The sequence below is a fragment of the Chaetodon trifascialis genome, chromosome 15 (assembly GCF_039877785.1).
Source record: "Chaetodon trifascialis isolate fChaTrf1 chromosome 15, fChaTrf1.hap1, whole genome shotgun sequence".
NCBI classification, from domain to species: Eukaryota; Metazoa; Chordata; class Actinopteri; order Chaetodontiformes; family Chaetodontidae; genus Chaetodon; species Chaetodon trifascialis.
Window position 1 is genome coordinate 11,383,730 of NC_092070.1, and position 24,094 is coordinate 11,407,823.

Sequence of the window (24,094 nt, forward strand, 5' to 3'; positions counted from 1 at the left end):
TTCATAGTACCTCCTCAACGTAGGCGGGGTCGTCATACCACAGCTGCGTGAAACTGCCATGACTTCAATTTGTACACGACGCAAACAGAGCCGACAAACAATGGAGGACATCGAGGCAATGTTGTATTTGCTGCTCGGTTTGTGGTCTGGAAAAGTCTGGACCTTGTCGACGGACCACGGTGTTATTTTACGAGCTGCCATTTCCCTCGAGTGAGAATAAAGAATAAAGTCAGCGGTTGCTGTTGCCCGGCGTTACAATGGAGGGGGCGGGATTGTTTTTCCGGTGTTGGACGTCACAGACCAGTGACGACACTCTCCGGCCAATCAGTGGCCGACAGGCTGTTGACGTCACACATATAGTATCGCTTCTACTCGCTTGGAACCTCGCCAGAGCAGGTACTAAAAATAGTATCGGGTACCAGGTACTATCCCTAATGGAAACACAAAGCAACCGGGTAGAGTCGAGATGAGTCGAGCCGCACTAGTGGAAATGTGGCAATGGACTAGATACCTGTAACAACAGAGAAAATTGAATTGAATTCAGGCTCTGACTGCATTGCTGCACAATTTCCACATGTGCACTGATACAATCAAATAAAAAAAAAAAAGACAACTCATGCATGTATAAAGCTAAAGTCCGCTTTACCATGGTAACATGGGTGGGACAGCAGCAGCTCATTTGCATTTAAAGCTACAGACACCAGAAACAGCACATTCTGAAAGGGACTGGGGGAAATAGGGAAATAGAGGGAGGCAAGAATCTTTTCCTGAAAAGCTATTTCCAGCAAACAGCTTCAGAAACATGTTTTATGGAAATCATAGACCTATGTAACTTGAAAAAACTTCATAATATTTCTAACTATTTCAACTGTTTATTTTAGCTAGCTATTTCAACTGTAGCTAACTATTTGTACCCATTAGGCTACATTAACAATTTCAACCATTTATCCATTGGCTACTTTTAGCCAACTTTTTTTCTGTGTTTACTTGCTAGTTGACACTGCAATGGGTGACTGACTCAGGCTGAGGATCTTACAACTAAAATTCAACTTCATATCAAATTGTATTTTTTCAGGGTGTTGAAAGTTGGTTAGGAATGGGTCGGGGTATTTCAGCTGAATTTCATCCGATCTAATTCACAATGCTAAACTCTGATTCGGATTCTGAAGACATTTCCAAAGAGTTTAGGTCACATTCAAAGAGGAAACAAACAACCATAAAATTTCTTGATTTTGGCTTCATTTTATATATTATTATAGATATGTCTTTGATAATATTCTTAATAATTATGAGCCATTGCCTGTAATGATGGTAACATACTATTTAATTTAACAGATTCTACTTTCTGTGCACATTATTCTTTTATTACTGTAGCTGAACAGCTGATGAAAAGAGGTTTATTTATGCTCTGGATTACAGTGCATCAATAAAAAGCTGAATAATCTCCATAAGATCTCTTGCCAACTCAGTGGCACACGCAGTGGCTGAGGTGTAAGGAGTCATTGTGAAGTCTGGATAGCATACAGGGGTGAAATGCATCCAGTATACCTTAGTCATTATTAGAGTTAATTAGACAGGAGAGCTAAGAGGATTCCAAAAAAGGATAATAAGCTCAGAGAGGTGATTAGCAAAAACTGAAAGAAAACCTTGGTGTTCGCATTTTCCTTTGCTGGACAAAAAACTGAGAATGTTCGTGATTAATTTCATCAGGAGGAATAACGGAGTCACTGTGTTTGTGATATCTCGCGTCAGGGTGGTGGGATATGGCAAGATCTGAATTTCCAAGTGCTCACTGTTGTCATAGTCAAGTCAAGAATGCTTTTCCTGGCCTTTGATCATAATAAGTCAGTCAAGTGGAAATGACATCCCAACTTTTATACCCTCAGTGAAAACAGCAAATCACTCACACAGTGAAACAGGAGGAAACTTGAGGAGGGTCTGGTGGAAAGGATCTGTCTTTACTCACAGTCTATCTTTACCTAGATACTGTACAGTCATTCACTGTTACTTTTTTTTTTTTTTTTTTTTTTACAGCTATTTGAGTCCAGATCTCACATCTTTTGTAGTATTGTCAAAGAAAGACCAGAATTATTGTGCAGGTGTATAAAAGTGGGACAATTTTTTTTTTTTTTTTATCCAAAATTGCATGGAGACAGTTGCTGAGAGCAGCTTGTTTCATGGCAACAATATTCTTTTTGCCTGAGGCTGTTGAGGAGAAAGAGCTTATCTGAACTCCACTTCCCCCTCTTAGGATGTCCCCTGCTGGACTCCAGTATGTAGGCTGCCAGATCCAGAAGCTTTGAATTGTTTTGGGAGTCTCAGTGTGGAACCAGCTGCATCTCTGTGGATCAGCTAATGCAGGCACTTAAGAGTCACTGAATACTTCCACAAAATAATGTTCTGGGATAAAATGTTGAGACTGAAATGCCGTATCAGGATTCATATAAGTATGAAAAGCACAGAACTGCAAGATTGTTTGTGGGATGAATTCTTTAAAAACTAAACAGTGACAAAGTGACTAATCAGACACTTCTACGAGAGAGAATCGGGAAGGAACAATCAGGCCGACAACTGAATTTAAATTAGGGGAAAAAATGATTTTTGTGAAGATACACAGCAAAAGCAAGCCATTATATTGCAGTCCCGCATGTGCAAGGTGGAGAACAAATGTCAGGTGTAACCAGCTGGGTTGAAGCTATACATTAATGTAAAAATATTTCCCTGTAAACACAAATTTCTTAAGTCTAAAGTCAGTCACTATTTTGTTGTGCAATAAAACAATTCCGTAATCAGTTAAACTCTAAATTTCCAGTTTAGCAAGACTTAAAGATATGACTTTAAGTATGACCTTGACTTCATGGATGGATGGTGAGACAGTGGGCATCCAGGCACAGACATGTAAAAGGTGCTCCCTTCTATATAGCTGTAAGACCTCATTACTCACCTTACTGTGATTTTTTTTTTTAGTGTTTTTTTTTTTTTCAGCAACATTGTGCTGGTTAACCCACTCTACATTGCTGCTGCTGGTTTAAAGTTACATTGAGGCTTCAGTAATGCTGGATATGAAGAGAGGGAGGCTTAACCCTTCCCACATAATATGAATAACAATATAGAACGTGAACCATTCCAATTGCTCAAATTAAAGTGCTTTTTGTGTTGTCGGAGTTTTCCTTATCCTGTAGAAAGTCTAAGGATAGAGGGTGATGTATGCTGTATAGACCAGTGTTGTGCCAGAACGAGTTCATATTATGGGCGAACGTGAACTGAACATACTGTATTACTGTCTGATGAACGTTACTGTGAACTCGTTCATTCTGGTGTCTGTGAACGACATGCTCTCTCAGTTTAACTTCGTTCAATCGGGTGCCAGATTTCTATAGAGCCTTCCAGGCGAAACCCGGCTAAAACACACCGTAAACAGGCCTTAATATGTAGCGGAAAAAACACCCAATCTGGCAACACCAGCCAACGGTGCCGCACCGCCGCATGCGTCATCAAAACAAAAAGCAGCATGTAGGTGACAAAGCGGCAAGGAGACATCGTATGATAATTTAAACGAGTTTTATGACAAGGTCGGTGAGGATGGGAAAAATCTTACATTTCTGTGCAAACTTTGCCTGCCAGCTTTCACTTCAGTCACATGGGGTGAAAGCTGCAGCTGCTACTAGTGTGGACTGAATGGACAGCAACAAAGTGTTAAAGCAGCAAAGGGGAAATGCTGTCCCCTCAATGCTAATGTAAGCCCTGGTTTGATAAGGATTCAAAATTGGATATGAAGATGAAATCTGACGCATAGTTACGGTGTTAAAACTGATAAAATAATTGCTGTCTGTGGTTCTATATGGGCTGTGGCAATAATTTAGAAAAGTAATAGCTCTCAGCAACAAACGGGGAAAAAACTATGAACTAGTTCATTTTTAGAACGATGAACTTTGTTCAAAATTTTGAATTCTGAACTTTGAACTAGTTCACGTAGAAAGTGAACTTTCCCAACACTGGTACAGACCATAAAGCCTCTTCAGGCAAGTTGTGATTTGTGATACTGGGTTGTATCAATATGCCTTACTGATATTAAGTTATTAGGGCCACGGGGCATTCGCCTGGGCCCTATTGCCCCTACAGCTATGAAATAGCAGCTCGATCGGCGTGCTATTATTTTTCTCTACAGAATACGCGTTTTTCGCGTCGTAAGACGCGAAAAACGAAGAAACTCGTCACCACGGCAACCGCTGGAGATTTTAATGGGTGTGTATTGCACGGAATGTTCGCGCTAGAGTGGAGGGGATTAACTGCCAGAGTGTAGAGAAGCTCTGAAAATTGTGTGAAACTTTCGGCTTTCCACGTTCCTCCAAAGCACAAATTTCGCTCTACGCATGTCAAAATTTCCAGAGTTGTAGTGCCGCTTGCGCTGATTCTCACGATGTGCCTGGCTAAACGATAGGAATTACAGTTTTTGAGTTCTCAGCCTCTGAGCGAGGAGAGCGCCTCTGACCTCGCCCATAAGGTCCAATACAAATCAAAAACTGGAAAAACAGAAACAAGCCATGTTTTTAACTCGCTGTAAAATCCGCATTTTTGAGCCCAGCGGAAAAAGAAAGTGATCAGCTTGTAGAGCAAAGCCTTGTGGCTCTCACGGTGTAACCAGCTGGGTTGAAGCTATACATTAATGTAAAAATATTTCCCTGTAAACACAAATTTCTTAAGTCTAAAGTCAGTCACTATTTTGTTGTGCAATAAAACAATTCCGTAATCAGTTAAACTCTAAATTTCCAGTTTAGCAAGACTTAAAGATATGACTTTAAGTATGACCTTGACTTCATGGATGGATGGTGAGACAGTGGGCATCCAGGCACAGACATGTAAAAGGTGCTCCCTTCTATATAGCTGTAAGACCTCATTACTCACCTTACTGTGATTTTTTTTTTTAGTGTTTTTTTTTTTTTCAGCAACATTGTGCTGGTTAACCCACTCTACATTGCTGCTGCTGGTTTAAAGTTACATTGAGGCTTCAGTAATGCTGGATATGAAGAGAGGGAGGCTTAACCCTTCCCACATAATATGAATAACAATATAGAACGTGAACCATTCCAATTGCTCAAATTAAAGTGCTTTTTGTGTTGTCGGAGTTTTCCTTATCCTGTAGAAAGTCTAAGGATAGAGGGTGATGTATGCTGTATAGACCAGTGTTGTGCCAGAACGAGTTCATATTATGGGCGAACGTGAACTGAACATACTGTATTACTGTCTGATGAACGTTACTGTGAACTCGTTCATTCTGGTGTCTGTGAACGACATGCGATGAACTTTGTTCAAAATTTTGAATTCTGAACTTTGAACTAGTTCACGTAGAAAGTGAACTTTCCCAACACTGGTACAGACCATAAAGCCTCTTCAGGCAAGTTGTGATTTGTGATACTGGGTTGTATCAATATGCCTTACTGATATTAAGTTATTAGGGCCACGGGGCATTCGCCTGGGCCCTATTGCCCCTACAGCTATGAAATAGCAGCTCGATCGGCGTGCTATTATTTTTCTCTACAGAATACGCGTTTTTCGCGTCGTAAGACGCGAAAAACGAAGAAACTCGTCACCACGGCAACCGCTGGAGATTTTAATGGGTGTGTATTGCACGGAATGTTCGCGCTAGAGTGGAGGGGATTAACTGCCAGAGTGTAGAGAAGCTCTGAAAATTGTGTGAAACTTTCGGCTTTCCACGTTCCTCCAAAGCACAAATTTCGCTCTACGCATGTCAAAATTTCCAGAGTTGTAGTGCCGCTTGCGCTGATTCTCACGATGTGCCTGGCTAAACGATAGGAATTACAGTTTTTGAGTTCTCAGCCTCTGAGCGAGGAGAGCGCCTCTGACCTCGCCCATAAGGTCCAATACAAATCAAAAACTGGAAAAACAGAAACAAGCCATGTTTTTAAAAAAATTTCGGCAATAGGGGTTTCGGTGTCGGCGTGAGAAGCGTTTGTTCGAGGGGTGCGCGGAGGCCAAATTCAGACGTTTCTCTGCCCCTCATTGACTCCAATGCAAAGCATGTGTCTGCACCTGTGTCGGAGTGGGTGACATCATTGATCAGGCCACCTCAAGTTGCCGTGGCAACCTCTGAGCCTCAGTACTTCTCTGAGCACTCCTCTCCCACACACACACATGTAGCTTTAGCTGCAGCTATGCAGTGGCCTGACAATGAGCCACAGCCTAGCCTACTACTAGTGAGTTGTAAATGTTAGTGAGGTATTGGATGATGTTCCCCTGTTAGCATTAGCCACAATGCTAACATGCCAAAGCTAAAATGCTAACCTTGGCTAAAATTAATGTTCATTGTGTTCTAATGGTGGTTCAGAGGTTTTTAATGTGTTATGTGACATGCTAATGTTAGCATGCTAATGCTAACATGCTAACCTTGGCTAAAATGATTCTTGAAGGCGTTCTAATGATGGTTCAGAGGTTTTTAATGTGTTATTTGACATGCTAATGTTAGCCTAGCATGCTAATGCTAACATGCTAACCTTGGCTAAAACGATTGTTCAAGGCATTCTGATTATGGTTCAGATGTTTTTAACATGTTATTTGACATGCTAACGTCAGCTTAGCATTAGCGGTTGGCATCGTCCGGCGGCGGCACCCGTGGCCCTTTCAAAATTTCCCAGGGGGAAATTGTCTAGTTAGCTTTACAATAGCCTCTATAAGCACAAAAAACTACTGAAAATATGATAAATATTTGAAAAGGCTTGAGCTAATATTGAATATTAAAGGACTTGGATCACGATCAGGACCAGAAAAACATGTTGGGGACATCCCTGTTTTTGGCCAAAACAATCGATGATTGACTCTACTGTGCAAAATAATTTGAACCACATCTGATATGTCAAATTTACATGCATATCTTGCTCAGCCCAAGTTAATTCATTTGAATTCATTTAACATTTGTCATCACATGTGATGAATATGATCATTTTAAGGCTATCTAACTGACTTGACTTGCGCGCGAGGCAGCAGAACTTCCAGCTTTGAAAAACGGACTTCCTGTTTGTGTGAAAAAGGCGGAGTTAACGGTCTGCACTGCTGACATAAAGACGGCCCCACTGGACTTTCATTTTACGGTTTCTCGGCTGGCAGTATGGATACCACACAGAGAGCCTGACAGTTTCACTGACGCCTCAGAAATTCGCCGGCCAGGCTCCAACAGTGCTGAGAGGTCTGTTGTCTTTCGCCGTCGGTCACTGCATGCTAACTTACTTTATGTTGACTTGACAAACTTGAGCTAATGGTGGCTCTTCAAACTTCTTCACTGTACAAACTACCAGTCTAGCGTGTCCTTCCATTGACGCCGTACTCAGCTGATATACAGTAAAGCTTTTATATAAGGGACATAGTACAATAACGCTGCTTTTTAAATGTGTATGTCGCTGTGTCTTAGTAACGTCTTTGTGGTTATATAACAGAAGCCGCCTGTGTCAGCCATGGTGCAGGAGTACCAGTCCCCCGTGCGGGTCTACAAGCATCCATTTGAGTTAATCATGGCGGTGAGTCCTGCGTCTCTCTCTCTCTCTCTCTCTCTCTCTCTCTCTCTCTCTCTCTCTCTCTCTCTCTCTCTCTCTCTCTCTCTCTCTCTATAGAGAGAGATTATAAAGACAAGTGATGATCCGGATCTTTGCAGGATATTGCATGACTTAAGTGGTTACCGAGGTGTGTCTATTCCAGTGTGGCTTTGACCCTTGCACTCTTCAGGCATGCTCTACTTGTGCTGCAATTGACTAAAGCTTAATATGGAAAGAAATAGGAAATAGGATATAAAATAAGACTAGACACTCTTAGAAATCTTACAAAATGTCTGCAGCCTTGGCTGTCTCCCAGGGTCATCTGTCTCACTCTTCCTACACACTTAACTGCAAGAAAGGCCAGTGTTGATCGACTGGACAAAGTGTCCTCTCGTCTCTGCAGAGGCTGTGGTAAATGCTGTGATCTACACAGTGCACACAGTGAGACAGCTGCTTGTTAAACTTAACATTTCAGCTCCTATCAGAAGAAAGTGTCTCTCTGCTTTATTCAGTGCCAGGCCTCATTAACTGAGCTACATGTTGGACATTTATGCAGAAATTATCAGGAAAGACGCAAATTATTGAAGCTTCTGTAGCTCCTTAGAACTTGTTTTATGTGTTGTCCCGGTGTTGCAGTTGTCAGCTGTCTTTTCCATAATGTGATGCTTATAAGAGGTCAGGCAGTTCAGAGTGCTTGAATCATTTCCTGTGATTGCTACAGTTTTTAAAAAGCTGTTGGTAATATAGTATATAATATATCTTGAATTTTGGGGCTTGACTGCTTTTGTAGCTATGTTAGAGCAACTGTAAAAAGATTTAGATTTTAGTGTAGCAGCATTCAACCTTCATACCAGGGAAATCCACTGAAATAGCAACAGATATTTCACAGTATACTGTGGTGTGAAAATTGACAGTTAACATATCATGTATATTTGCTTATCTGCGATATTGATTTCAACCATTTTAGTATTATTTTAAAAATATAGGACATAGTTTTTCAACCAAAAAACCCTTCTGTTTTCATCCCTTTAAGGATCATTGTAACTGATAATAATGATAATAATAACAACAACAACAGCAATAATAATAATTGTGTAATACTGTTCACTGTGAAACTGATATGTTCTGAGATGATTTTGGCTGCATGAAAATCTTATTCCCTCGCAACCCTATTCACTATATGATTAAGTTGCTTTCCCTTGAGTGGAAAACTTATTGTTATACAGATCTACTGCTCTTTTCACCTTCAATCTACAACTGAGTGCTTTAAATTAAAGTAAGAACTGGAGCTGTGTGTGTAGCAAAAGTAGGACAAAAGTAAAATAAATGTGCATTTCCATGAGAAGCAGCCTGTTTTCACCCACTTCCACAGTCTGTTTCTTGTTCTCCGCAGTTACATATTAATCCAAAGACTTATGCAATACCCTCAGGGTAAAGCCTGTGATGTTGCAGTGACACTTTGCTCTGCAGACTATAACTCCTTCACCCAACAGTCCAAGTCAACACCTACACAAGCTTCATTTCCAATGAAACGTTGCTCTCAAAAATTCCTCTTGCATCACTGCACTTTATTGAAAAAGATCTCAAAAATAGTCCTTTTGTGGGAAGTAAACAACAGCTTGTATGAAAAGATCCAGGCCTCGACAGCATAAAGGAGAGAATTGAGTGAATAGTCTACCACCTCCTCCACTCCCATTTATCTCTGGGCTTTCTCATTAGTGCCTTGACTGATCCTGCCACTGACTTATTCCAGGTTATTACTGCGGCTAACAGTCTACATCAGTGTCCTGGATATTACTGAATGTTCAACTAGTGACATCATTGTTGTCCCTTTCATGACCCGTCTTTATGTCATTCTTTTGTTTCTGTACAATAGAAATGCACTTGACTTGTTTAGATGTACACCAAGCTAGCTGTATAAGATTGACACCTACAAAATTGCATTTAATCAATATCGCCTTAGGAGATAATAAATCTTTTTTGTTTGTTTGTTTGTTTTGTTTTGCTTTGTTTTGTCCATAGTCATTAGTTAACCTGTGATTGGCTGGCTAATGCGAAATACGACAGTGGAAAATGTTGTTTTCTGAAGTTAGACAAGGTTTTCTGTGAGCCATTGACTGTGCGTTTCAAACACTTTCTGCTCATCTTTTCTCTTTTTTGCTCGTGTTGTGCTTTTATGCTGATAGCTCTGAGAAGAATAGGTACAACAAAGATTCCAATTTGTCTGCAATCAGTGAGGCACATTGTTTTTGTTACAGTGTGTCTGTTATGTAACGCCAGTCAATGCTGCTTATTTACCAAGGAAAGCTTTCCCATTAATTTGCTCAGTGAATAATGTCGTCTTATTGATTTAGATTACTCATGCTGTGCTCTATCAATACAAGCTGGATGCTTATGGGTGTGTGTTCTTGTGTGTGTGTGTATGTTGCTGAAAGACCAGCACGTAAGTGTGAATTTGGAGAGAAAAAAGCGATGGAAAATTCTGTCTTTTATTTGTTCTGCACGTCTGCCTGTGGTCTGTTTTATAGAATAGTTTGAGTCACAGCATCTGTAGAAGTGGAAGTAGGTTATTTTTAAAACAAAACAAAACGTGATAATGTGCAAATCCTTTTTTAACATATACACAAATTATCTTATATCAATCTTATCATCTCATCAACTTCATGGATTTCTAAATATAATTGCATGCTGAATTTGATGCAGCGACATGTTTCAAACACGTTGGGACAGGAGCAACTAAAGACGGAAAGTTGTGGAATGCTCCAAAAACATCAGTTTTCATGTAAACAGGTTCATTGGTAACAAGTGATAGTATCATGATTGGGTATGAAAGGGTCGTCCTGGAAAGGCTCAGTCCTTCACAAGTAAGGATGAAGCAAAGTTCACCACTTTGTATAATGGACATGACTACATGTGCTCAGCAACACATCCTAAAACTGTTGTCAGGAAAGGAAAGGTTTTTTTTTTGCAAATAATTGCATTCTTTCTTTATTTGTGTTTTACCCAGCATCTCAACAACAAACAGGCAGCTGTCTATACTGTGATGATATAGTTCCTTACCTGCTCTGATTATTTGTCATTAGTTTATAAGTAAAAACCACACTGCTATTAGTTACACGGACTTCTTGAACATCCTGAAATAGCCACTCAGTGACTCGATCAATATTGACAGGTAAGCTCTGGAGAAATTGGCCTGGACAGATGGTCACACAGTGTGCTGTGGGCAGTATAACAAGCAGTCACTGCTTGTAAAAGTTGCCACAGCTGCTGCTGCTGCTGTGCAAAAAAACATACCATTTTAATATGCATTTATATTAACTGTTCAAGCTACTAACCATTAAATGCCTCCTAACCTTGCACAGAAATTATGTGATCTAAATCACATGCTGTACTGTTTAGTCAGCAACGTTATCATTACAGCCCAGTTTACTCTTATGGCAAATACAAGTGACCTTTTCATAATGGGTCTACTCACAGCAGTTCTCCTGCCCAATCACAGAGCTTCCTCATAGTGGGCAGGACAAAAGCAAAAATCTGCAGTGGGGACAGAATGAACAGAGCCAGACATGCCAGTGTTGTACAAAAAGCATAAAAATAAATTAAAACACATTTTCTGCTTGTTTTTTCTAAATTTCTTTTCCATGTGACGTTCTTCCCTCTCAGGCCTATGTGAGGAGGTTCCCAAAGTGCCCACTGATCCCAGTGTTTGTGGACAGTGAGGTCATCAGCGAGAGCCAAAGTAAGGATGGATCCACGCTTGTCACTGAGAGGCGCTGCGTGATCGACATCGACGCCCCGCGGCTTCTTAAACGGGTACGTCTCTTCGGACCCTGCACAGCACCAAGGCTACGAAACAGTCACAACAGTTGCTATAATGAGTTGTAGACAGGAATGTTTGGCCAGACTGTGTCAAAGCGTAGCAACTTTAAAGGTGGTATCGAAAGTTGAAAGAATCTGAAAGTTGATTTTGATGGACTTGTTTTGTTTGTTTGTTTTTCTGCATGTAGATTGCCGGCGTAGACTACCTCTACTTTATTCAAAAGAACACTCTAAACCGCAGGGACAGGACGCTGCACATTGAGGTCCACAATGAGACCTTTTCCAGCAGAGTCATCGTCCGTGAGTGCTGCAACTATTCGGTGAGCCTCAGAGTCCAACAAGACAGCGCTTATTTTATTGTTGCTGTAAGACAGGCATAGACAACATCCCCACTGCTGCATGTGCGTACCAGTAAAAGTCTGGTTGTTCTGTTCAGTGCATGAATTATAAAGTGGTCCTCTTTATGGTGTGCCAAATGCAGTAAACACTCATGACAATAGTTTTTAAAGCCAATGTAGTTTGACACCAATAATACCTCCTGAAACATTTCCTGATTTGCCACAACACAACCCAACAACAGCACCCTAGTTTTGTGTCCCACTCACTTTGTACTTAATGCCCTCTGAACACCTGATTGTGATTTAGAAATGAAATGCTTTCATTGCATTTCATGGGTCACTTAAAAGTAATTAATGTTGTGATACTTTTCGAACAATGCATGTGTTTTTATCCTTCTGTAGGTTCATCCAGAGAATGAGGACTGGACGTGCTTCGAACAGACAGCTAGTCTGGATATGAAGTCCTTTTTTGGCTTTGAGAGCACGGCTGAGAAGATCGCTATGAAACAGTATGCTAGCAGCATTAAGAAGGTTTGCATCTGTCAACTGACTTTACTTATGTTGCATTAGTGTTCTTTCATCTGTTTATTAGGTGTGTTCTTGCTTTATTTACTATAGAGACACAGTCTCCTTCCTATGTTGCAGGGTAAAGAAATTATTGAGTACTACCTCAGAGAGCTGGAGGAAGAAGGAGTAACTTGTATACCTTGTTGGACCCCCCCTGTTGTCTCTGGCACTGCCGGGCTCCAGCCGCTGCCTTGCTCCACTTCCAGAACCATCCCAGTGAACAGTGCTAAAGACCCAGCCTGTTCCACAGAGCTGGTGGTCGGCTCTCCAGACGGTCAGTGTTGGCCATAGTGCTACATGTTTAAACAAAATTAACAGCGGCAACCAGGGCAAAGCTTGCAGAAACAATTTTTAGAATTTATTTATTTCTGTATTAATTATTTTATTGTTTTTGCTCGTGTTGAAAACACACTGTGGTGTACACCTCCATTTCGTGCATGCAGTGGTGTTAACTTTACACTGTGCATCTGTTTTGGCCTGTAGACAAGCTGGATGCTGACTACATCAGACGTTACCTAGGTGATTTAACGCCTCTGCAGGAGAGCTGTCTTATTCGACTTCGCCAGTGGCTCCAAGAAAACCACAAGGGCAAGGTCACATATACACAAACGCAGTTTTGTTTGGCTACAGAGCAGTTTGTGCAGTTGTGCAAAATACACATTTATTTCCAGACACACAATCTAGACTCAGCTCTTGCTTCCACACGGAAGTCAGTTTTGCTGCTCACACGTAATGTAGGCTCCAGATAGAAAATAACAAGCTTCCTCTAAATGTCATCTAAAAGATGAAGCATTTATCAGTAACTTAAACTTGGAGCTTTGCATTTAAGTTTTTGTATTGCAGTTTTGAGCCCAGCTTGTTGTTGTACAGATTCCAAAGGATCAGCATGTACTGCGTTTCCTGAGGGCCAGAGACTTTAACCTTGACAAGGCCAGGGAGCTCTTATGCCAGTCGCTCACCTGGAGGAAGCAACACCAGGTAGATTTCCTGTTAGACACATGGGAGCGCCCACAGCAGCTTCAGGACTATTATGCTGGAGGCTGGCACCACCATGGCAGAGGTACTGCATGAATAATACCTGCCTATATCATCCCAAGTTCACTTTATTTCACTGTTTACTGTTATTGTGCTTTGGTTTGTCTACAGTGAAAGTGAAAGCTTATCAGTGAATGTGAACATAAAGAGGCTGAGGAGTTTTCTGTATTTAAGTCCACATGAGTTGAAATGGCCTGTTAATTATTGACAGTAAACTCTGAGCACCATCTGTCATAGCTCCTATGTTTGAAAATGAGTCATTGCTTTTAACAGCTCTGCTGTTCCGCCAGGGTAGAGTTAGGACTTGAACACAGGAAGTGCCCTTTGAATGTTCACATGCTAAATTGATACGTGTGAGAGCACTAAATACCAGCTTTACAGAGATGGCAGAGGTCATAAACGTAGTTCAAGTCGTTACAAAAAAAAAAAGGATCTGAGTCATTGCGCCTGTTCACTCTCCTTTGTTGGATGATCTGTGAATTTCTGTGTGTCTGCGCGTGTGTGTGTGTGTGCGTGTGCGTGTGTGTGTGCGGTTCAGATGGCCGTCCTCTGTATATTTTGCGTGTAGGCCAAATGGACACGAAGGGCTTGGTACGAGCCTTGGGAGAGGAGATGCTGCTGAGACAGGTGAACACATGAACACACACACTTAAACATTGTCATGTCCATTTCAAATATCATCAGTGACATGAATACTACATCTTGATGAATGTGACTCAGGTCCTATCCATCAACGAGGAGGGACTGAGGCGTTGTGAAGAAAACACCAGAGTCTTTGGTCGACCCATTAGGTGCCTAAATTTTCATTCATCCATCTCATAAACAGCTAACCAGGTATGCACTCACTTGCTTCTGTAGTGATTTTACGTCTTATGTTAATGTGTCGGTTAGCTGCTGGACGTGCCTGGTGGATCTGGAGGGTCTTAACATGCGTCACCTGTGGAGACCAGGTGTTAAGGCTCTGCTGAGAATCATCGAGGTGGTGGAGGCTAACTACCCTGAGACTCTGGGTCGCCTGCTGATCGTGAGGGCGCCCAGAGTGTTTCCTGTGCTCTGGACCCTGGTGAGAATGAATGCCAGCACTTACACTTTACGTGCAGCTGTTTATGTGGCTTTAATGAATCATCTGATCGAGGAGGAGTGGATGGAGTTAACAGTAGAGACATTGAGATTGCAGAGGATTTCTTAATAACTGGGTGCAATGTTTGGAATAAGAACAAATGATAAACAGAGGAGGAACATAATTCTAGCCATGCAATATGCAGATCCTCATGGGGGAGATTCGATTATAGCGACAACAATATCCAATGGTATAGCTTGTAGGAGAATAATAGCATTTATTTTAGCAAACAAATAAAGACAAGTAGCAATACAAGTACACAAATATATGAAAATAAATCAAAAAAGTAATAAAAGCAATACACACTAAGTATGGGCACAGTACACATTCTACCTGGAGATGTGAAAGTGTAACTGTTAATGGTCCTGCAGTAAGACCTGTGAAAGACTGTTTATTTCCTACTCATGAATTATTCAGATATTCTTGGATTTGGACTTTCACAGTTCAGAACATTTGAACCTGCTGCTGCGCTCGTGTTCTCTGATCACTCTCTGGTTGTCTTGTTTCCAGGTCAGCCCCCTGATCGATGAGAACACCCGAAAGAAGTTCCTTGTTTACGCTGGAAACGACTACCAGGGTCCAGGAGGACTGGTGGACTACATTGACAAAGAAATCATCCCTGACTTCTTGGGAGGGGACAGCATGGTGAGGTTTGGTCCTCAGCATACTGACCTGAATGTGTTAATTTTATCCTCAAAATGTGAAATAATGGCTACTTAACAACAACAGGTGGAGACATTTACACATAAAAGTAATGCATTCGTGTGAGTTGTCTCTTGTCATCATTGGTCGGCCTGATGTTTTGTTCTTCTGTGTTTTCCAGTGTGACATCCCTGAGGGAGGTATGGTCCCCAAATCTCTTTACAGAACAGCTGAAGAGCTGGAGAGTGAGGAAAACCGCCTGTTGACTGACTCCATCTACAAGAGTGCCAGTATTTTCAAAGGAGCCCCATATGAGGTACAGTCTCTGCTATTAAATCAGCACAAAGATCCAGAAAAAAGAGTGAGGCTATATTAACTGTGCTCATGGTGTGGAAAAGTTTACATTTATGCCTGTGCTTGATTTTATACTGTGGATTAGGGTGCCACCAACTGGAAGAAATCTACATTGCAGGCTTGCAGTGAAAGAAATGTGATTAACAGCCATCTGTCTTCCATTCTGTGTTTCCAATCTCCTTACATCCTCCTGCAGATGCTGATCGAGATCACAGAGGCCTCCTCCGTCATCACCTGGGACTTTGACGTGTCTAAAGGAGATGTGATTTTCAACATCTACCACTCCAAGAGGGCCCCACAGCCTCCTAAGAAAGACACTCTGGCAGCCCATGGCATCACGTCCCTCGGGGCTGTTAATGCCCAGCTGATAGACAAGAGCTGGGTACTGGGGAAGGACTACAGCATGGTGGAGAAAGCCCTCACCTGCAGGGAGGGAGAAAGTGTTCAGGTCAGAAGCAAGATGGCGGACTAACGTTGTTTTTCACTGTCTGTTGCATCAGAGCAGTTGAATTGATCTTCCGGCTGTTCAAACAGGGCTCCCACGTCACACGCTGGCCCGGCTTCTACATCCTCCAGTGGCGCTTCCACAGCTCCCCAGTTTGCTCCACCTCCAGCTTGCCTCGTGTGGATGACGTGCTGGCCTCGCTGCAGGTCTCCTCCCACAAGTGTAAGATCATGTACTACACCGAGGTGCTGGCCTCCCATGACTTCAGGTCAGTTTATTTATAATGCTGAGCTGTTTTTCCCCTCTGATCGTGTCATGTTTTCTTTTTAATACGCTTAAGCCATCTTTCACAGAATGGGTGAGTTTATCAAACATCAATGTCGTGATATTTCTGGAAATGATCTCTCCTTGTGTTTGACCGACATGTTTGTTCAGATATGTGCTTTTTATACCTGTCAGTCTGTGCATATGTTAGTTCTTACAGGAGCTGATTGAGAATTATCATTCATTTTCTGTCTTGTCTGTTCTTACCAGGGGATCCATGACCAGTCTGGAGTCTAGTCATAGTGGTTTCTCTCAGCTCAGTGCTGCCACTACTTCCTCTAGCCACTCACATGCCAGCTCCACCATCTCAAGGTAGCATCTGCTCAGCAGGTGTCAAAGGCAGCAGAGGCCTAAAACTACTGACATCCGGCTTTGTCTGCACCTTATGCCTTCAAAAAGAGCACATTTTTACTCATATACTTACATTAGAATTTCTTGAGTGTTATGACAATGTTTTTATGTCACAATTGTTATTATTATCATTTTAGTGGATCAGTCATTGTCAGTCATGTTTCATTGATGTGCTCTGAGGGGATGACGTACTTGTTTGTGGTAGTGTACAGTATAACAAGAGCAATGCACAGTGCAAATGTTGAATATCTTATTTGTAGTTACAGTAAATGTGTGTTCATAAGTGCCATCACAGAGCAGCGTCTGCATTGCGTGTGCTTGATTAATAAATGCAAAAGGAGGTGCCTGACAGACAGCAGCTTTTACAGTTTGATTCTGTCCCTGAAGTTGCGTTCGTATACCACAAGATGTCACCGTACTCCTGACTGGAACTGCTCTCAGCTCTGCAGTGTGTTCACAGTTTCACTCACACACTTTGTTTGGGCTTCTAAGAAATCAAAATGAGAATTGTTTCAATAAAGAAATTATCACAAGATTTAATCCTGATGCAAACCCAGAGTATGTCTTTAGACTGATTTGATTCGAGAAAACAATGCAGAAACAGACCTTTAGTAGTGTGGTTATAATTTAGAATAAATGCAGAGATGGGTTATTAATTGTTTTTACAGCAATAGGTGAGATGTTGAGAGTGAGCAGATAATCTGAAACCTTTTAAAATATGCAGCGCACTCTAGATTTCATGTAATGTTGTTTTTGGGCTTGTTAGGCATGGCTGCTGAGTTTTCTGAGGCAGATAATTTGAATGCAATATCGTGCAGCCCCTTGTGATCTGGCACATGGCCAAGCAGACAGCTGATTTACATAAAACTTTAATTTCCATAAACTTATCAGATGCTTCCAGCTAAAGCTTAATTGAATTTCCTTGTGTTATTTTTTTTTTCTTGGTTTGCAAACTTGTGTCATGTTGCTGCTTATCCCAACACAATTCAAAGTCAGGAGTTTTCTGAGGGCTTGATTGAACGGTAGCCTGACTTCCTGCTGGCATTAAAGGGTTGTTAAAAAGAGGAAGTGTACTGACTTTGCCAGAAGCTTATTTACTGAATTACTCAGCTTGCTCTAATGACCTCCCAAGACACACATTGTCCACATAAATAGCAGCACCTCTTTCTCCTGATACGCCTAATTTGCCATTAAAACCTCCTCCTCGTGAGCAGTTATGTGATTTAAGGCTGAATTATTTTACTGGCATTTACAGGCTTGAAAAACGAGGTCTATTACACAAGTAACAATAGTTTGGTAAGTAAATCGAATACTCCTTAATAATGTATCACATTAAAATGTATCCGCCTGTTGGGTTGACCTGGCACAACCTTGTGAAGTAGGGATGGTAGCTGACCTACAGCCACCAAGCACTGAGATGCTTATGATCACAGGTCAGTCTAAAGAGAGCTATGTAGACTGGCAAAGATTTGTAACTATCATGACAATCAGAATGAAAGAGCAGTGATTTCTGTCTGGATTCAACATTTTCTCTGCAGTACAGCACAATTTTTGTGAAGAAATCTCTCTGGAGAACAGATATCAATTTCTCCTCCTGCGTTTGCAACATCTCATCACTGTTATGCTTTGCTTGCACTGAGCATCACACATATAACAACAAGATTATCTTGGATTTGTCAGGCCTGAAGATTCAATCCCAGCTATATCCCTGTAAGAAATTGATCTCTTTCTTTAACCCAACCAGCTCATAAACTGCTGGCTGACCGGTGATGGAGAAGCAGTCAAATTAAAATCCCATTTTCAGTAATACTGCAACCAGGAACACTAGATCTCTTAATTCTGCAGTGGGCACAGCAGGCAAAGAGGCAGAGGAGGACTGCATGGATAATATGCTGCTGAAATAGTCTCAGACTTCTTGTTACAGATCCTAGCTTGTTACACATCCCAGCCTTCACTGGGAATATGTCTGATAATTCATTGTCTTCTCCCAGAAGTACCAGAGGCAGGCATGGAGATAGGCAACATCGGTCTGATTTTTGGGGGTGTTTCTTTTCTGTATTTACATCTCATAAATGGCAGAAGGTGGTGAGGATGTTATTTTCAAAATAATGATTCATGCGCTGCCTCCTCGTGTCAGCACACTCCTTTGAATCCACTTGAAAGAGCTGACAAGGGGGACCTTTTTCAGACACCAATGTTGAATGATAATAGCACGTAAAATACAAAGGGTCAAAACCAAACTATGTCTTCCCATCTATGCACTCGACCTATCAAATCCGGCATGTAAATTGCTTTTTTCGAACTTGATTTCATCACAGCAAAAAAAATCAGACACGAGGTTGTAGAGTATTGCTGCAGCAAAGATCCTCATTAATAAAACCTAAGCCTGTGTTTCATTTGCTTCTTTCTGACAATCCTGACCTTCCCCCTAATTGAAAAGGAGAGCAGAGGGATTAGTGTGCCCTAAATTATTTTTAAGAGGCTTGACAAACTGGAAGAGAAACTTTGTCTGGGATTGTTTGCGTGTACAAATGTGCAGCTTGAATCAAGGCTTTGTTTTACTGTGACATGCGCAACCTGAAAAACAGTAAATGTTTAATGCCTCTTCCATCTGAGTTGTGGACCTGTCTATTTAACTAATCTCATATAGGCGGGGTTGAAATTCATTTTCTGACTTGACGTACTACTGGGCCTGATTAATATGTCCACAAATGAATAGATACAGTCACGTCTATTTATCGCTGATGCTTCACACCAGCTCTCATATCTTCTACCATTGATTTTCTCTTCATCAAGAGAGACCATCAATCAAGCTTCAATTTTGGCCAATTTCAGAGCACTGCCCTCATTTGCAACGAACCGTCAAAGGCTCTGCTGATGTTATGTTTCCTTTCCATCGGTTTCCGCACATCAGACCTGGTTTTATTTCTCTAGTGTTTTCTTGGCTCGCTGACTTCTACGGTTGACATTTCCATTCCTCTCACTCCACGTGTGCACTGAACTGTGCAGGTCAATACGGGCCTGCCCTCCTTAAATGTTACAGTGAGAGCACACGTTTATCCAGGGGTAATTTGGACAGAATGCCAAACTTTGCCAACTTGAAGTGTATCTTTGGTAACCTCACGAGATTAATGCCTGAAGCGAGGTTAAAACAATCAATCTTTAACATCTTCCACATGTAAGTCAATACAGACAAGATAAAAAGCAACACTGAAAGGACGTTACACTAACACATGTGATTGTGTCGGCCATGTCTAGCCTAGACCTGCAAAGAATCCAATATTGTCTTAAGTGTACAGTATTCACCTGATGATGCAAGTCAGGAAATAGGCCGAGCCAGTCAAAAAAATGTTTATGTAAATGGATGGATAAGATTAAGAAGGGTAAATAATCTTGTAAATACATACATCTTGGTGATATTTTGTATATGAGATAGAACATGAGTCACTTCCGGTTTTCATAATTTTGTTCTCGTGGCTGAAAACGTCTTTTTCCATGTTACCTGGGAAACGGGCTTTTTTTATGCTGCAGCTGGACGTAATTCTTTGAGGAATCTGGGAAAATCTTCAAAACATTGGTAAGTGTTGTCAAAAAACAGGCGACGGATTATCTTTGAGTAAAACAGACGTGTTACCTCTAATTCATCAATTCAAACCAAGTTTAAAACGATGATTAGGCTGATAGGCACAAACGGCCTAAGAGCAATGTTAGTTTTTAGCACGCTACTGAGATTTTTAATTGGAAAGTTTCCTTAAAGAGACAATGCTTCCACCTGTCAACAAACGATTTGATGTGTAAAATCGTGACGCCATTTTTGCAATTAGAGCCTTCATTTGGTGGCAGAGACTAGCTCGACAGCTCGACTAGATTAGAGCTAGCCAGACTAACGTTAGCTAAACCACACTAGGACGCTCAAGGCTAAATTAAATGTTATTTTAGCTGCAGCCATTAGCTAAATAGATAACGTTAAGACTAGCTAAATGCAAGTTTAATAATATAACTAACTAATAGGGCCACCTCAATAGTACAGTTAATGTTAAGTAGTGAAATTTGTGATTTGTTACACTGTTGGTATCCAGGAGAGCTACAGTAACCTTTCTTATTTCTTGGTTGTGCATTTTAATCCGTGCTTGCTCAAGTTCTTTTGTTGGCTGTTATAATAATGTTCACACACTCCAATTGAGCTTTTTCATGGGAGACATTTTGACTTTTTAGGACAAACACGGGTGTCATTACTGACATTAATGAGGGAGCCCTCATTAATGGCATTAATTGCACCTGTACCTTTTCCTGCTATGGTGACTCAAAATGCCTGCTATGAAAAAGACCCATTACTGTATATTTTAAATCACTGACGCAAGCTCTGTCACTGTTATCACATGTATAAACCCAAGTGACAGGGAACACCTTCCTCCTGCCTGTTGATCCATGCCCCACAGTATTAGTTCAGGTTCGATGTAATCATGTGCAGCACATAGGAAGTCTCTCGTGATTACACAGATGACTGTTTCTGCCAGCAGAGAGTAAAGGGTGGAGTTTCAGGCATTCGTCTTTGCTCCTCTTACCTGCCAAGCCTCACCACCCCTCAACGAACACAGGTTTGCTTTATTGTCAGGTAGAGGTGTTGGCAGGAATCCCCAATACACTTGAATGATGTGGGTGTCTGCTGAATAAGGAATCGAGTGAGCTGAGAGAGGGCAAAGACAGAGACAGACAGGTAGAGAGACTGAGATAAATGCTCAAAGGTAAGATTAGGACAAGGGGAGCAGGGCAATCAAGGGAAATGTAGTTTCTGAAGTGCACCTGGCCCTCCCGTGGGGCTGGCTGCTGTCTTACCTGCTAGTCCCTTTTCGTCCATTCACACTCTGAAGAGGAGTGAGTATACTCAAGTGTGAAGGGGCTGTTTGGTTGGAGTCTGTTTTGCACCGTGCATAAATGCTTGTCTCCATACCACCACCCCTCAATACACGGACACGCTCAACTACGACGATTAGTCAATTAATTGATTCAGTCATTTTTCAAGCAAAAACACGAAACAGGCTCTAGTCTCATCTTCTTAAACGTGAGGATTTACTGTTTTGTTTGTCATGAAGTTGAATATATTTAGGTTTTGGACTGTTGGTCGGAAAAACAAACCAATTGAGGGCATCATGGTGGCCTGAAAGAAGTTATGTTCAGCTAATGATTATTTTCCTTCACCATTAATCTTACCATTATTTTCTCAGTTAATTATTTAACAGTTTGCAAAATATCATAAAATATTGAAAAATGCCATCATGTTTCATCATGCCATCACAATTTGATACCCATGGTGATGTCACCAACTTGCTTGTTTCCTTTAAAGCCACAATAGGTGAAACCCATGCAAACCCTTTCCCCTCTTTCTGCTGCCTAGGATCGCTCTGCTAAGCCCCTCCCACCAAACCCATAGGTTTGAACAGCAGCAGACGGAGGCGGTTGCCTTACGAAACGTCATGCCTCGTAGTGCCTCTTCTGCACAGCTTGTGCCTCGCCAAGACCCTGGTCCCTCTCACCACACCTCGTCTTCTCAAGATGCCCCTCCGGTGCTTCACGGCCCCATGGCAGAGCTCCCCGGGCTTCAGAGGCAGCTGCGACACCATCTAAGGTTCGGAAAGAGGCTAGTGCACCACACACAAACACTACTGTCCCCTCTCTAAAGTTATCCCCCACTGTTTGTCAGCATGCCTCTTTGCCACTCGTCGATACGAGTGCCATGGCATTGAAAGAAATGATTCTGAAGCTCTGTGTTGGAGCAGGGACGTGTTTTGTACTGTATACCATTGTAGGCATAAAAGGTATTGTGAATGTATCACATGTTGCAGGATTTTTTTGCAAGATTTTCCACCATTGAATCAGGCTTTCACCGTCTAAAGGGGCACACACACACACACACACACACACACACACACACACACACACACACATCTACAACAAACAACCCACTAGGAACAACCTTACTCTGAAATGACTTGTGATTGGCCAGAGTCTCGTATCTCGGGCTACTACAGCTTGGTAACAGAGCCAAGAGGAGGTGCTGACGTGTAGTTTTCCCTCAGATGTCTCATTACAATATTCTGAAAGGTTATTATGGAGTTTTTGCTCAATGATGCCAAGGAACTATTACCTATCCCAACTTTAAGCAGCACATAAAAACCTTAAAATTTCCATTGAACTATCAAATGAGATGAAGAAAAACAGAAAATCTGTAAAATTGAGGAGCTGGAACTAGAGAATGCTTGGTGCTTTCGTCATTTTACTACACAAAACTTTATTTTCAGCACAGAGCATAAGGTTGTTTTTTTTTTATCTCAAAGCTATAATCTGTAAAACTGATTATACAACGGCAAAATTGAACAGCATTTGAATGTTAAAATTCTGCAGGATCCTGTATTTAAAAACAGACAGAATGATACATACTAAGCAGAACAAGCCTACTTTATGTCTTCTTGTTGGTTTAAAAGATCCTTTACAGATGCAGTGAAGCAGAGAACAGGAGCAGATGAAACACAGCCAAACTGTGTGTAGAAAATATTTTCTGGCACCAGTATCCGCTGCTCTCTCCTTCTGTCTCCCTCTAACATTATGAGGTAGTTACTGTAAGCCAAGCCCATAAGCGATCCCTAGATGCAAGCTGGCACTACGGTCTGTTTGTAGCCTCTGAGTCTTCCCACCTATTTTGAACTGCCTGATTCATTGTGCTGTGTAAATTAAACTATCCTCGCCATAAAGGGACACCTCTGTTCTCTGGTGACAGTAAGTCATTATCATTTTGAGTCTGATTGCAGAATGTTAAAGCTGGAGGAGGAGACAGAACAGCTGATTGGTCCAAAGTGGCACACTGTAACTCTTTGTGACTCAAGTTATGAAGAAATGGGAAAGTTTCTGTAGCAGGGATATTGTGTGGTTGGTGAAGTAGAAGAATACCAAACACCTCATAATGGCTCAAAATGTACTATTTTCACACCTTTTTCACTGTCTTCAATCTTCTCATCTAACTTTCAGGACGAAAGCAAAGAAGGGTATTCGCAAAATGTTGAACTCCTTTTAAGTGATGTATGAAACCCTTAATTTCCCAACTTTTATTTGCAGTCTCCCAGTATACTGTGCTGCTGCCAGTTTAAATATGCCAGTTTTACATTTCTGGGGACAGGTTTGTGCTACATGCAGATATAGAAAATGTTTTTCCCTTTGCCTCTGGGCGGTTGGGGAAATAGCTCTGACAAGCAGCAGGGATGAGATATGGACTTTGACTGGTCCACCTATTGTATGTGCCTGAGGCAAGCTCATCACCTGTCGGGCCAAAATGACTATAGACTGGTGTGTTAGCCATTTTTGTTGCCTGTCAATTGCTTGTTTGGATATTGAAATGAACAGTCTCACCTCACCGCAGTCATTTGAGGCTGAAAGTTGTCGAGAGTCACAGGAAATGTGTGACAGCGATGACGGCTTTTACCATCACTCCCCCCTGCTCATCTTCCCTCTGTCTGTCCTCCTGCCATGTGGTGTGAAGGCATTGTGGTTATAATTGCCTTCA

At 41.6% G+C, this 24,094-nt stretch overlaps 1 protein-coding gene across 1 annotated transcript; it reads left to right on the plus strand.

The window, feature by feature from the left end:
• Positions 1–7,100: 7,100 nt before the first annotated feature.
• On the plus strand, positions 7,101–17,760 carry LOC139343396 (SEC14-like protein 1). The gene is made up of 16 exons (XM_070981038.1): positions 7,101–7,201; positions 7,449–7,529; positions 11,208–11,357; positions 11,552–11,683; positions 12,104–12,232; positions 12,347–12,542; positions 12,752–12,861; positions 13,139–13,328; positions 13,842–13,930; positions 14,024–14,094; positions 14,195–14,366; positions 14,934–15,068; positions 15,247–15,381; positions 15,616–15,867; positions 15,954–16,132; positions 16,399–17,760. Exons 2-16 carry the CDS (start codon positions 7,467–7,469, stop codon positions 16,502–16,504), a joined length of 2,109 nt encoding a protein of 702 aa, XP_070837139.1. The 5' UTR covers positions 7,101–7,201; positions 7,449–7,466; the 3' UTR covers positions 16,505–17,760.
• Positions 17,761–24,094: the final 6,334 nt, after the last annotated feature.